At 31.8% G+C, this 15,849-nt stretch overlaps 1 protein-coding gene across 4 annotated transcripts in view; it reads left to right on the top strand.

Annotated features, from left to right (window-relative positions):
• Nucleotides 1-3,720: 3,720 nt before the first annotated feature.
• The window catches only part of LOC134719048 (aminopeptidase N-like), a 56,907-nt gene continuing 44,778 nt past the window's right edge, over nt 3,721-15,849 (top strand). The window contains exon 1 of one of the 4 annotated variants that reach the window (XM_063581983.1): nt 3,721-4,222. In XM_063581983.1, coding sequence (XP_063438053.1) covers nt 3,897-4,222 — 326 coding nt within the window. In that variant the 5' untranslated portion in view covers nt 3,721-3,896. Of the gene's footprint in view, nt 4,223-11,516; nt 11,647-15,849 lie in introns of those variants that run through there. The other 3 variants (XM_063581982.1, XM_063581985.1, XM_063581984.1) reach the window with 3 other exon arrangements.

The following is a 15,849-nucleotide window of genomic DNA, read 5'->3' on the forward strand; positions in this document are numbered from 1 at the left end:
TGTATTTTATTTGTCGGTTTGACCGTTTCTCTAATGTTACTTTTTGTCCACAAATCCTCTTATGTCAAGTTTTGCACCAATTAAGTAATTTGCTCATCTGTTTTTATTTTATCCGAATGTTTTTTCTTGTTTCCAAAAGAAAAACATGGACTTTGCAATATCTTAAACAATAGTTATGTTGAAAATATGAAAATTAAAGTTGAATATTCTAAATTGTGCTGCAAATTCAAATCGGCATCCATAATTATTGTTTCGCTAGTCTGTCAGGAACGAGGTTAAATTTCGAACCCGGTCCTGCGCGGAGCAGACCTATGTGCTCGACTCCAATTTTAATTGACTAGGTTTGTAAGTTTTCTTACAAGATCAAGGTGTTTATCTTCAGGCTTCCTGCATAAAAGAAAATGACCGCAACAAAATCTGACAATGTGGCGATAGCAGTGACGTGAAACACCAATCGATCGATCAATCGATTCCAGTCTCTAAATTTATTTTTATACTGCTTCTTGAAAAAACCCCACTATATTGAACAATTTGAAAAGACAGTATATTTGTCTTTTTAACATAAATATGATTCGTTGGAACACCAGAGACTCGAATGACCATCAAGTGATTAAACCGGAGTACTTCTTTGTGTATTCTCGAAAAGAAACATAAATATGGGTGAACGTTATTGTCAACTGTCGTGTTTTGGCATACGAACAATAAACTTCTGTAAACATTTCAAATTTAATATCGGATGTATTTAAGGAGAGAAGTGCATGTGAATACATACTTGTCTCCATTAGTGGAAAATAAATTAAATATACGTATGCAAATACATATATACATGTTTAAATCCGTGACAATATTCATTTATTACCGGATTTTAAATTTCAATGACTATTACGGATACTAGCACTACATTCCACGTCTTAATAATTGTCATTTGAAGAGATGATTGTACCTCGAGACGCTATCATGAAGTAGTACCGTTTATCAGAGTATGTGTAGAAAGCGTAATACACATGTAATCACTGCTGCTGGACTTTGTAGCTTAAAAAAACTATCAATAATTCTGTATCTTTTTTCGTTCAACATTTTTTACTGACCTGGACTGTTTTCGTCCAGAGATTACGCAAAGCAGATTAAGATTTATTAATTTACATAAATCGTTTTTGCCAAACTTAACTTTTCATTGGTAACATGTTTCATTTGGCCATAATTCAAAACTAAAACAAAAATTTCTATGGAGCCATAACGTTTGTGGCAAATAATTGAAGGAAAATTAGAATCTCTTTATTTTCAGTGATCAATAAAGATAAAGAAAGAAACATACCTTATTTGATATGTCATTCGAAAATTGAGCCTAAAGTAAAATATGTATTAAGCTTGAGAATCTAAACTTATTAGCAAAAGAAAAGTCGGAAAAATCGTTCCTTGAGAAAAAATACAAAAGACAAGCACCCTATAAAATATTGAATAAATAACCGTGACGAGCCCCACTAAAATCCAGGGGATATAGGGAGAGTTTAAAGATATTAGCTATATAGTAAACTTCTTAGTATTTATTTTTTATACATTGTATTTCGTCTTGTTGTTTGTATTTTGAGTATTATTCGTTTGTCCCTGCCGTTGTCATTTTGTTTTCGACTTAAGAGTTTCTCTTTGGTATTTTTCGCGTCTCTTTTTCGTGAATATTTATCAATTTTCACAATATCAAAAATTTATTATAAAAACATGATGTAAAGGGTTAATTAACAAAAATAATGACGAACACTTAAAGTTATATAAAAAAAACCCAGAATTATGAATTCCTTGCTGACTGTATATAGCAAAAATCGATATCAAGCTTTTCGTGATGCAACTTAAAACAAATATATAAAGTAAACAAGTTTTTTAAGCTATTAATCATCGTATGTCAAGTTTTTATTCCAAAATCCATGTTCAATCTTGAAGGAATATAATTAAATTCCATACAACAGACAAGAAATCTGTTAAAACAACGTCTGGGGTTGAACGCTCGCGAGATCGAAGTGATAATTGTTAATCCCGCCACAAAATATCGTCTGACGAGTACGATCTGAATCATGATAATGCTTATATACTTTCATCTTTTCTTGTTTTCGCTTTTCCTGTATGTTCATGTTCTTAGCATTTGTTGCAATATTTCTAGTTTCTTCACGTTGCCAAGTAATTAAAATGCAAAACTAATTTTCAGTGCCTGATTTAAAAATAAATGATTGATTAAAGTTTTTTTTTAAAAGTGAAAGAAGTCCTCTTTTTCAATTTACAGTAAAAACGGTATATCTAATTGGTTGAAAATTCAGCGATTGCGTTCATGTAATCGAATCCGTGGTCTCCCGGAAGCTTGATTGCTTCGAATGCAGGAGGTCGTGGTAGTATTATGCGGTAGGGTCATACCAAGAACTTGGAAATTTAAATTGTTTGATTCTGCAATTATCACACGTTATTAAGGGATAAGAACCACACTGGTTGGTCAAAAGTCAGAATAGTGTTTGGATGTTAAGATTCCATCTTTTCGTTTGGACTCCTAACTTTGGATTGCAACTTCTCCTTTCTGTTCTCGCTTTCTAAAATGTATTGTCATAAAATATAATGTATGTCTACTGTAAATTAATAACTTGTTCTGTGTACGTTCCTTTTCTGGTGAATAGGAAGGAAGCCAATTAAAAGTGTCATACCCTCTGTTCACAAGAACCTGTGCTCCAACTCTTAAAGGGACAAGGGGATAGGTTACCAGACTAAATTGTTGTACCTGTCCAATTTACCTTTTGCCAGAGGCAGGTCAAATTTCATTGCGTTCATCCATGTAGACACCTATTAAAGATTCATCTATTGTATGTATAGTTAATTCGTTCTCGCCCTGAACATTAATGAAATATTTGCCACTGGACGTTTAGCTACTAACATCAATTAACACTAAATGCTGTCTTTTTTATTTTTATAAATTCTACACAACCTAACTTAAGCAACACCCACCGGGTTTCGATCTTTTACTATCATGCGTTCAAGTACAACAGTCACATTGACAAGATGTCTTAACCCTAAGCATTCCATCAAGTTTACAATTTTATCCTCGTCTTTAAGTCACACAGAGATTGTTATAGATATAAACGTTGATGCTCCATAGGTATATATAAATCGGTAGTATGCGACATGAATACTTCCCAATTAAAAATTCAAAAGGAAAAACCTCACGAATTAATTTAAACATCTTGGTGTGTTTAGTTTAAAGATTTTACTATCTGTTCGTGTTATCTCCACAAATCATAGACTTAAAATCTTAATTCTTGATGACATTCAATTATCATACGTAAAAAGACTTTTCGGCGTGTCATTGGATCAAGCATTTATAAGTAATTGGTTGATCAACTGTAATTCAAATGTTTCAACTTTTGAACATTTCTTTTATACTAAAATGAACATATTTTAAAAAGTTTTAAAAGTAAAAAAAATTATTGTGCAACTTTAGCAGTTGTATGCACTGAGTTCATTCCTTTTATGTTATGTGCACATATTTCGTAATATTTGTCAACATCACCTTGAGAATATCGTCTAACAATAAAGGCACGCTTATTAAAATTAGATCTTTAAATCACCGTATTAAAAATAGTAGTTTAAAGATCGCAGTATAGAATAATGGTAACCGTTTAAAAAAAAATTGAGGTTAAAATACGTTTTAAAATTTGTACCTGTTGATGGAAAAACCCTAAATAAACTTATCCAATTTCATATGTTGGGTCAAGGAAATAAAATATAACGCGAACACACCCGCTTGTTTACTGGGGAGGATTTAAAAGACTTGGGTTTATTGATACGAACATCACAAAGAAATACGATACATTGAGAGTAAGACGTATATTAGCTATCTACTGTATGTATTGTAAGCTAATTTGATGGGGAAGTCAGAGAGTTTCGATTTTCACAACATTGAGAACAGTTCTAGTATGAACGATGTGAGCAGACAGAAAAAGAGCGGGTGCTATGTAAGCACTGCGACTGGTTTCGTGTTGACACTGTTAGCCGCCTGTCTGGCTGTCGGAGTTGGAATAATAGTGCATTTTACAACTTCCGGTAATACTATCGACTGCAAGTGCTCTTACCCGCCAAATTCTGGAGGAAACAGTGACGGTCAGGTCGGGGGAACTACACCCTCCCCACAAAAACCTATTCTTGATCAATGTAAGGATCTTATAAATTCAGGAAGCCAGGAGCTATGTAAGTAATTGTGTATATTTATTGTTTGCTAATTACGATGTCAGTGGTTCCATGGCTAAGTGACTCTTCTTAATTAGCTTCTCGCTGTGTTTAATCATTTTCTCGTTAAGTTTTCTTTTACCGTTAATTGCACCAATAATGATATAACATAAGCTTTTTATATAATTCATTGGATATGAATTCACTTAAAATAGTATTACTTATACTTTTTCCAATTCGAAAATTATACAGTTTACGTTTTATTCTTAAGAAATGAAGGCAAATATTATAGTAATTTTGTGCAATATTTTGTATATTTAATTTATCTTCAAATATTTGACACACATTTTACCTTTCTTGACTAGTATATCCTGTATAAGTAAACGACATGGATATCATAGACTGTTTACAAAATTTATTTTTATGCAGAAAATACGTGTTTTGCCATAAATCATTTCGCCTCGGTCTTCTGTTATATAATGATGTACTTTTAATGAAATAAATCATGTTTTCAAATTAAAACTATACAAGATAAATTTTTGAAATACGTTTCAGACGATCTCAACTCTTACTCTGACCCGAGAATTAAATATTTCCATTGCTATTTTCAGTTTATATATTGATTCTTCCATAATATTAGCTGTTATACATTAAGAACCCTAAAAACAGACCATAAGTGATCTTTTATTTCGTATTTGAATGTTCCTTATCAATCAAAGTCTGATATATGTACATGTAAATGTGCACTTGCATAAGGTCGATCATCTACTGCATGGTAGTGAATAAGGAAGTGCAATATATTTTAGATTATAACAAATATTGAAATGTTGTCTTGAGGTTTCATAAAAAAATGTACGTCACCTTTCTAAGCCTATAAACATTCATATTCGATCAGGTTTCCCCCTAGTAAAATATTAATAATTAGATAAAGAGTGTCTTTTGATAAATGTTTAAAACAACATAACCACAACAGACAAATTTTACATGTAAATTGTGATATTCAATTATAACTTTTTTCTACAGTAGCCTAACCATTGCCAATAGTATATATCATAAATCAAAGTTTCTTTATACACTAGCGGTAATGAACTATCAATGTTAATCTCTGTTTTAAAACATGACAAGTGTTAATTCATGGTTGAGGAAAACTATCAATTCAAATGTTTTGAGAATGACGTAACTTTAGTTGCGATTGCATTGCAATCACCGAAAATTTATATAAAAATGCATTAGAATCGTGTCAATGTTGTTACCAGAAAACTCTTTTGTTGTATGCTGATTTTTTGAGTCTTTTAAATAATTGACGGATAAGCTTGATCCCTTCATCCTAGCACTCACACGTTCGATTTGCCCGTTTGACATTCTTGGACAATATACTAAATTTAATGTCCAGCAAACGCACACAAGACGTTATGCAATGTCGTCTAAAATCAAATACTTTGACGGAATGACAACAGTTTAAATCAAGCGTTCTTCGAACAGCAAACATATTTTAATATTTATTTAACTTTCTTCTGCTTTAAATATAGTGTTGAAATAGGAAAGTTTATTTTTTGATTTTTAGTTGATAAGTTTTAGGGCAGATATGTCCCTAAAACTAAAAGTATTACATGCCAGTAAATTACTTTTACCTGGGCCGCGTTCAATGTCGTAGCTGGTACGTTTAGACTAGCTGCTACATAAATATTGATGCTGCTACGATATTGAACTCAACACGGGAGAAGCTACGAAGGAAAGCTAGTTGTGTTGATCAAATTTTTAATGGTATTTTTAAATTCGTTGTTAATGATGACATTAAATACATATTATGTTAAACTACCTGGTACCTTAAAGACTCAGTAACAATTATTGTGTCTATTTAAACCACAAACTTAACACAAACAAATTTAAGGTCTTGTATTGTTTGGTATAATGCGTATATAAGTCATTTTCAAAGGGAGATAATGAATGTCCTTCTGTATAATAACATCGGACAACCTCAGTCTATTCAACTTTAAATTGGATTGTCCAAAATACTGCTTTGATGTGCGTTCATCTTCTTTGTATAGTAAATATTATACCGTAAACGATGTTTATAGAAGGATAAAACTTTTAATTTTGTTTTGTGTTATTTCCTAGGTAGTTCGTGTTATTTCTTAGGAAGTTTGCATTATTTCGTAGGATGTGTGTGTTATTTCATAAGTATTTTGTGTTATTTCGTAGGTAGTTTGTGTTATTTTTATGTAGTTTGTGTTATTTCCTAGGTAGTTTGTGTTATTTCTTAGGTAGTTTGTGTTATTTCTTAGGTAGTTTGTGTTATTCCTTAGGTAGTTTGTGTTATTTCCTAGGTAGTTTGTGTTATTTCTTATGTACTTTGTGTTATTTCCTAGGTAGTTTGACAATGTGTTATTTCTTACGTAGTTTGTGTTATTTCTTACGTAGTTTGTGTTATTCCTTAGGTAGTTTGTGTTATTCCTTAGGATATATATATAATTTGTGTTATTTCTTAAATAGTTTGTGTATAGGTAGTTAGCTATAGTGTTACTTTTTACGTAGTTTGTGTTATTTTTTTATATATTGGCAGAACTGCAGTGAAAGTGTCATGCTTCAAAAAATTTGAAAAAGCAGCATACATTTAAAATCTGTTTATTGAAAAAGTTTTCATGGAAAGTTATTTAGAGATGGACTCATTCAAATGATCCAGGCCTTCCTGCGACCAATCTCTCACACTTTCTCAAAGCAGCTATCGTAGAGCAGTGGAATACAATGACTGGATTGTTCGGGTAATGAGATGATGTACAGTAACACAAATTATCTTTTTTATTTAAAATACAAAAAATGCGACAAGTAAATCTAAAATAGTAACATTTATCCTAGGAATTGAAGTTATCTTACGTCATCTTAATGTAATTCCACTATACAGATTCATCTGTTTTCAGCCATACATTTTGTATCAAAATCCGCTAGCTCATCAATAGAAGAAGATCAGTATCAACCAGTTTAAAAAAAAATCAGATTAGATATTGCACCTCGTAGTAGTGTACATACTTATAATAAAAATAGATATGCCAGTCATTATACCATGTACCACAGAACGTAACAAATGATAATATTAAGTACTTCTGAATAAAACCTTACTTAAAGTAAAAATAAGAACTGGAGACATTACATATTTTAACCGTTGGTCATGAAATTCCTTTTAAGTATCCAAACGATCGTGGTACCTATATGATGTAGTGATGTAATCAATATCAAATCTACCATACTAATAATGTACTTTGGCCTATAATGGTTTACTTTTATGAATTGTGACTTGGATGGAGATTTGTCTCATTAGCATTCATATCACATACCTTATTTATATATCAATGTATACACATATACATTTTTGATGATCAATGATATTATATAAGGGTTAAGATAAAGAGGCCATTATATCGCCTTCTATGGCAATGATTATAAAATTCAACAAAGAAGAAGATACATAAATATACAATTAAAGTTCTTTTATCTCAATAATTATCTGGTTCATAGCCTTTTGATACAAATCTAGTAGTATGTAATACGAAATCCTTTTAATGAAAGGGTTAGTGTGGTGAAATAATAATCCGCAATAAAGGTCATGAACTATGTAAATAAGACAACACATTACGATAAAGGCGATGTTACTTTGCTTTGATTTGTGATTTTTGCTATTGCTGTTCTAAATACTCATTTGCTTAAAAACGAAAATATCCAACATGGTTTGCAGTGAAAAATAATGACACCACACAATAACTAGTCTGAAAGTCAGAGGTTGGGTAAATGTACACAAGTGAAAGTAATCACATTTTAAAATTTTCAAATACAGGATTGCGATCGATATTTCATGGAAGTTAACGTTTCTAATTTGGGATAATTATGTTAATCCCGAACATGGAAGGAGTTACTGAATCTGCATACTTCCAGCAAATCATTTCGGTCGGTCAATTTTATAGAACTTACATGTACTAACGGGGTTCAATGTTGAATGTTATATTTGCCTCGGATAAATGAAATATTGGCCACTGGACATTATGGATATACTAATTAAGTTGTCTTGGGTGTTTAATTTTCTCAATTATTATTTCTCTGTATAAGTTGGAGAATGCCGCGGGAATTCGTAGGTTGAAGATGGACAGACCACGCCATGACAAAATGACGAAAAACAATATAGTCGACAAACCCCAAGACCGAGGGTTGAGGTATTTGAAGTGTTACAGGTGTTATTGCTATACAAGGGGGCATTTATTGTTCAGTAGACCGGGTATAAATAAGTTTGTATACGTGCAAGTATCCTACGAAAATATGTTTTTATGAAAAGAAATTTAAACGTTTTTAAATAACAACCAGGATTTATGAATTATTTTTGTCACAATGAGTTCAAGGTTGACGGATACATAAATCCATATAAAAAACATACGTAATTATAATTTCTGATGAATACAAAAAAATAACATCTAGTATTTAAATTAAACGGGTGTTTTTTGTTCTTCTCTCACTTGAAGTTCTATGCAATTTGAATATAACACTTAATGAAATGATCATCTAACTCTAAATCAAACAGTCTGCCTAGTGAATGTACTAGGACATTTCTAAATCATTTTTCAAGCGCATATGAAATCCCAAAGTTACTTATTTTCAGCATGATTTGTTTAGGTTATTTTCTAGATGTATCTTTTATTTCTATCTGCTGCTAGGCGTTTCTTTCACCGCTTTGCTTTTTCTGTATTTTGTGTTCGTTTGAGGCCTGCATTTTGTGTTGCAGAATATTCAAGTTATAGATTCAAAAAATCCCCTGCACCTTTCCAGAAAATCAAACGTTGCAACATTTTGAACAGCATAGGCGGATAAAAAGTAACACATCGTTTTTCATTTAAGTGTCAATGTTGCAAAATTAGTTTTAAAGATTCAGATTCAATATTTTATTATAGTCTCACCACATAAAAACATAAAATGAGATTCACATACATATATTTAAAACATTAAAACATTTGCATTGCATGTACCAATCTTAAAAAGATTTATGAGAGACTTTTAAGATATATTATATACATATAAACATATTTTTACACATTTATAATTAAAATTCTGACACAATATACATTTTTACTAAATGATATTAAAACATTCGTTTCTTTAAAAACTAGTGAAATAAAATATTTTAGTTTATATAAACTGAAATAAAAGCGTATCGAAATACAAACCAGCTATTTTGTTTTTGTGACACAAATGAGCTCAAGGTCGATTGAAGGATAATATCATACATTGTAACACTGCGTATTTAAAAAATGCTTTCAATAAAACAATTCAACGGTTAAGTTAAGCAGGATGTATCTTTATTATTGAAAATGGCACTTTTATGAAATACCAATTAACTGAAAATTGCTGACTTTTCAAAGTGTCACGGGATTTAAGATTTTTCGTCTCCACAAATTTACTTATTACCATTATGATTCTTTTAGTTGAATAAATGAATGTTGATTAAAACAATGAAACACTATACTATTCTCAATTAAAAAAAAAAAACGTTTTTTTTTCAATGACATATTATTTCTCGGATATGATTGATTACATGTTGATTGCTTAATGTCCAGTGGCAAATATTTCATGCATGTTTAGGGCAACAAAACGTTCATACAAAATCCAGGAGGAATGTCCTGTTTTTTTTCCAAATGCAACAATCATTCGAAGTCCCCCCCCCCCCACCAAAAAAAAAAAGAAAAAAAGGCGATATGATATGTTTGTCCATTCAACTACTAATGGCAAACATAAGCCAAAAGAAGTTGAACAAAGCAATTATGGTTATTTGGCCAAGGCTGTGATGTATATTATGTCGCAAAATTTATATTTCATTGTGATATAGAAAGTGAAAAACATTGTTCGGAAGTACGTTTTAGGTCGACAAAGGAAATATGGTGTGAAAAACATTGTTCGGAAGTACGTTTTAGGTCGACAAAGGAAATATGGTATGAAAAAAAAGGAAAAAACATAAACTGTATATAAAATTCATAGTTTTTTTTACCACTTTACTGTTGGATAGAGTAATATATATCAGAGACATTTTAACTTTAAAATGGTCAGCGCTTTATCGTGGGTTAAGCCAACGACGAAACAATTGTATATGTTGTTGATATATAACTTGATATTTGATGGTAAGTCAGTTTAATTGAGATCCTGAGCTGGCATGTCAGAAACTGCTAGTAGTCCTTTGTTGATCTATGTATTATTGTCATTTTGTTTAGTTTCTTTTGTTACATATTCTGACATTGGACTCGAACTTCTCTTAATCTTAGTTTTACTGTGCATATTGTTTGTGTTTGTTTTTTTCTACATTGCCTAGAGGGTATAGGGGGAGGGTTGAGATCTCATAAACATGTTTAAACCTTAGGGTATCTAGTTTATAAATTGTATCCGAAGTTTTGATATATCAACAAACATGGTCGCCATTGCTAAAAATAGAACATAGGGGTCAGTTGCAGTTTTTGGCTTATAACTCCAAAACCAAAGCATTTAGAGCAAATCTGAAATGGGGTTTATTGTTTAAAAAATGTATCAGGTCAAGATCTATCTGCCCTGAAAATTTCAGATGAATTAAACAACCCGTTGTTGGGTTGCTGCCCCTGAATTGGTAATTTTAAGGAAATTTTGCTGTTTTTGGTTATTATCTTGAATTATATTATAGATAGAGATAAACTGTAAACAGCAATAATGTTCAGCAAAATAAGATTTACAAATAAGTCTACACAACCGAAATGGTCAGTTGACCCCTTTAGGAGTTATTGCCCTTTACAGTCAATTTTTAACCATTTTTCGTAAATCTTAGTAATCTTTTACAAAAATCTTCTCCTCTGAAACTACTGGGTCAAATTAAAGCAAACTTGGCCACACTCATCATTATTGTATCTAGTTTATAAATTGTGTCCGGTGACCCGGTCAACAAACCAAGATGGCCGCCATGGCTAAATATAGAACATAGGGGTAAAATGCAGTTTTTGGCTTATAACTCAAACACCAAAGCATTTAGAGCAAATCTGACGCCAGTTAAATTGTATATCAGGTCAAGATCTATATGCCCTGAAAATATGTTTGTCTATTCAACTTCTAACGGCAAACATAACCCAAAAGAAGCTGAACAAAGCAACTATGGTTATTTGGCCAAGGCTGTGATGTATATTATGTCGCAAAATTTATAATTCATTGAGATATAGAAAGTGAAAAACATTGTTCGGAAGTACGTTTTAGGTCGACAAAGGAAATATGGTATGAAAAAAAAGAAAAAACATAAACTGTATATAAAATTCATAGTTTTTTGTACCACTTTACTGTTGGATAGAGTAATATATATCAGAGACATTTTAACTTTAAAATGGTCAGCGCTTTCTCGTGGGTTAAGCCAACGACGAAACAATTGTATATGTTGTTGATATATAACTTGATATTTGATGGTAAGTCAGTTTAATTGAGATCCTGAGCTGGCATGTCAGAAACTGCTAGTAGTCCTTTGTTGATCTATGTATTATTGTCATTTTGTTTAGTTTCTTTTGTTACATATTCTGACATTGGACTCGAACTTCTCTTAATCTTAGTTTTACTGTGCATATTGTTTGTGTTTGTTTTTTTCTACATTGCCTAGAGGGTATAGGGGGAGGGTTGAGATCTCATAAACATGTTTAAACCCGTCGCATGTTTACACTTGCCTCAATTTAGGAGCCTCTGGCATTTGTTAGTCTTGTATGATCTTTAATTTTAGTTTCTTGTGTATACTTCAGTGATAAGTATGACGTCCATTATCACTGAACTTGTATACATATTTGTTTTGTGGCCAGCTGAAGGACTCCTCCGAGTGCGGCAGTTTTTCGCTGCATTGAAGACCCATTGGTGGCCTCCTGCTCTATGGTTGGGTTGTTGTCTCTATGACACATTCCCCATTTCCATTCTCAATTTTACATGTATAGTAGTAGTCAATAAAGCAATGCTGACATCCAATTGTGATTTCGTTTGACCATATCAATATCGGTCTGTAGTTCCATCTGGTTTCTAAGAACACCAAGAAATCGCCGTATGTTTGAAATGATCCTTGTTATTTAAGACAGATACCCCAAAGGAGTAGGTTCAGTAAGACCCCTTTTTGGCCCCAAAATATAGCAGTTTTACCAAATTTTGAAAATTTAATCGTTTAGCTATTTATTGAAAGGAGGATGCTTCTGCTACATAAATATGGATTGTTTTTGACAATACAGTGCACATATATCGGGTACTATCATCGTGAAAATCATGCTAAACTACTGAAATCTTCACAATTTTAGCAGTTTAATTAGATGTTGGGTAGTTTCCGCATTCATGTTCATTCATAATATTGAAATGTAAGTTGTATTTGATGATAGTGCTAAACATATATAATGGTTGAGGATGAACACGAATGCGGCCATTTTCATTTAGACAAAAAACATCTGAAAAGTGACGTTTGTTTGCATATTTGATAGATTTTTCATATCGAAGCTTGAATAGGAGCGTATTGAATGACGAAATCAGTTAAAATCTGTCACATAAACTAATCAAATCAATTGAAATAGACACTTAAGTGTTTAAAAAGGGTCTAAAAACTTTCGTTCGATGAACCTGAAATGTGAGGCCAAAATCGGCCTTTACCGGACCTACTCCTCTCCATGATGCGCTCTAACTAGAAATGCACTCATTCTTAATTCATTAAAAGTTCTTATGAGACATAAAACTTAAGACATAAAGCTTTGTTTAGAGTCGGTATATTAGCTTTACAAGTACAAAAATAAGTTCTGAAGAGCTTTTAAAACCGATTAGGATATCAAATACTGCAAGAATTTTAAATTTATGCTTTTTAAAGTGAAACACTTATGTCTTAAGGTAGAGTCGTATAAGACGATATATATAGTTTCATTGTGTCGCATAAAATGCCAGCGTTGCCATTAAAGGGAGATAAGTAACTGCTAGTGCTGTAATAAAACACTGAGGACAAAGACAGAATGATTTGACGTCCTGTCTGACAAAGTACGATTATATGTTTTACACCGTATGATATCATACAAGCTAAATCATTACGCTCAACATTCTTGTGACGAAACGAACATAATGTTCGAGAATAGAACTATTTAAGTATTATTACTTAACTTAAAAACTATTCCTGTAGGAGTTTTTATCTGAATTTTTTAAAGATGCTGCCAAAAAAGAAAGGTCAATTATTTAACTGCTCATTGTTATGATAATTATTGTCTTCATCTTTCATTCTAATTACATTACAACTTTTGTGTCTTCTTATAGGTACATACGTTGAAAAAGAGTTATAAAATTGGTCATCACCCCCCACTTTTCATATAGTAGTGATAAGGATTGCCTTTATCTTTCATTCTAATTCAATTAAAAACTTCTAAAAAAAACTGTCTTCTCAGTTATAGATGTAGAAAGGAAAGATTACTTTATTACCGATGATTGAAGCAATCTTTCCGAATGACTGACTAAATGCGTACATGTAAAAACTATACTTGTCCTTAAATTTCAAATTGAGCGTACAATTTATTATTTAACACTTATTCAAATGTATCAAAATCAATGATAACTTTCACATGGTTAACATATTTTGAAGATTTTACTCTTCATTGCGTATACCAGTCATTGACTAAAGCATGCGGATAAATTTAACTTCGTCTAGTGTTGCTTTTAACGTTGTCGCATATACATATTGTAGTTCATTTCGTAAACAAATACATATCATTTTGATATTTTGTAACACAATGCCTAGACTGAAAAGTTGGGGACACACTTCTAAAAGTAACCACAAATATTGAGAACGGAAACATTGAATGTGTCAAAGAAATAACAATCGTAAACTGATTTTTAGTTTTATGGCTTAGATTATAGTCACTGTGTTCTCTTTCAATTACATTTTGTTACTTCTTGCCAAGTGTGTAGGAGTCGTAACGTGCAAAATATGTACCAACTTGCAATTACCCGAAGCCGCCCCAAGTTCATACTCAATTGTAACAATTGTTACAAAATCAATGTCTTAATGCGATTTAAAAGTTAAGCTACATTTACATTCTGTCGTGAGTTAATGAGAATACAACTGCATGATCTTGTTTAGTGACTGATTAACTCTGAAGACATACAGATTACCATTAGTATAGATTCGTTTCTGTTTAGAAATCGTATAAGAACTTTAGATACCCCCGTAATGAAGTTAATCACCTCGTCATTAGGGATGCCGAGGAAAAGTAAATCATTAAACAAACAAGTGCTTACAATGTTAGAAACAATAAGTATTGTAGGCAAGTGGTATATAAACAATGACGTTTGGTCGGGTTTGTATGAATGGTTTTAGCAGGTGATCAGAAATATGTCAGGCTGATTTGTACATGTACGCTGTTGAACTTGATAATTGGCACAGAGGAGGTCAACAGCCCCTTCCGAAATGCAAACATCATCTTGAAAGTTAGTGTGCTTTAATAATGTATCACTTTATTTTTCATGCCAATAGCATATACATAAACAGCTAGTGAATATTCAGGTTAAAATGTAAGTTTTAGTTGTAAAAAGTTTGATTGATTAAGAATTGCTTTGCGTCGCATTCTAATATGACGTGCTTCTTTTGCTTTGAGAACAAACCCATGCATTAATTCCAAATAACATTTGTTTGCGCATGCCTATATTGACTTCTTCAGAATAATGAATATTATCAAATTATCATGCACTTAATATATTTCCCTAATTTAAAACACTTTTAATTAACTCTGAAATGGTGCACACGATGTTACTTATTCATTTATTATGACTAAAATGTGTTGCATTCCGAAATTGACATATTTGACCTAGATACGACAACCGTCCATGCTCGCTGTTCAAACTCATCCTCTGAAAAATCGAAGTGCCAGCCGTTTGCTTCTTTACAAACAAAAAAGGGAGGTTCATGGAAGAGCCTACACAAACGCTTTTACACTTATACTTATCGGACAAAGAAATTACTTTAATTGTCCTGTATTCAGAATCGAAATAATTGATGCACGCTATACTTTATTGTAGTTTTAACACTTTCGCTGTGGCAAAAATAATCACGAATATAATGGCTATCCATGTTAAAACTACAATAAAGTATAGCTACATGTAGCATCATTTTTTTCTTAATCAGAACAAAAAGGCTACATGTATATATTACGGGGATTAAAAATTTAAAGATTAAACAAATGTCTCTTGTCGAAAATACCCCTCCCAATAAAGAAACACACAAAGAAACACACAAAGAATAAAGTTGTCTTCCTTCGCTGATCAAAATAAACTAATTCGAATGAGGTTTAGTGACAGCGAAACTAAACACCATTCCAGGGTCTAGATTTCTAATTCTCTGATGTTTAGGTTATTTTTCTCTATTCTTTATTTTTTTTGCCCATTATTCTCTATTCAGTAGACCCCCATGTACATCCTCTTATCTCTCTTTAGCGATCTTTCCTGTTTAAAAACTCCGTATTATTTCACTATTATGAAACCCATTATACATTTTATTTGTTATTTTATATGCACATAATTTTATAAAGTTCTATAAGGTTTCTCTGACATAAAAGGCTGAGAGTATAAATAGTTTAAACCTCATTTACGGTTTTAATATTCTGTTTTTGCACAGTTAAGTAC

Source organism: Mytilus trossulus, chromosome 5 (genome assembly GCF_036588685.1).
Source record: "Mytilus trossulus isolate FHL-02 chromosome 5, PNRI_Mtr1.1.1.hap1, whole genome shotgun sequence".
NCBI lineage: Eukaryota > Metazoa > Mollusca > Bivalvia > Mytilida > Mytilidae > Mytilus > Mytilus trossulus.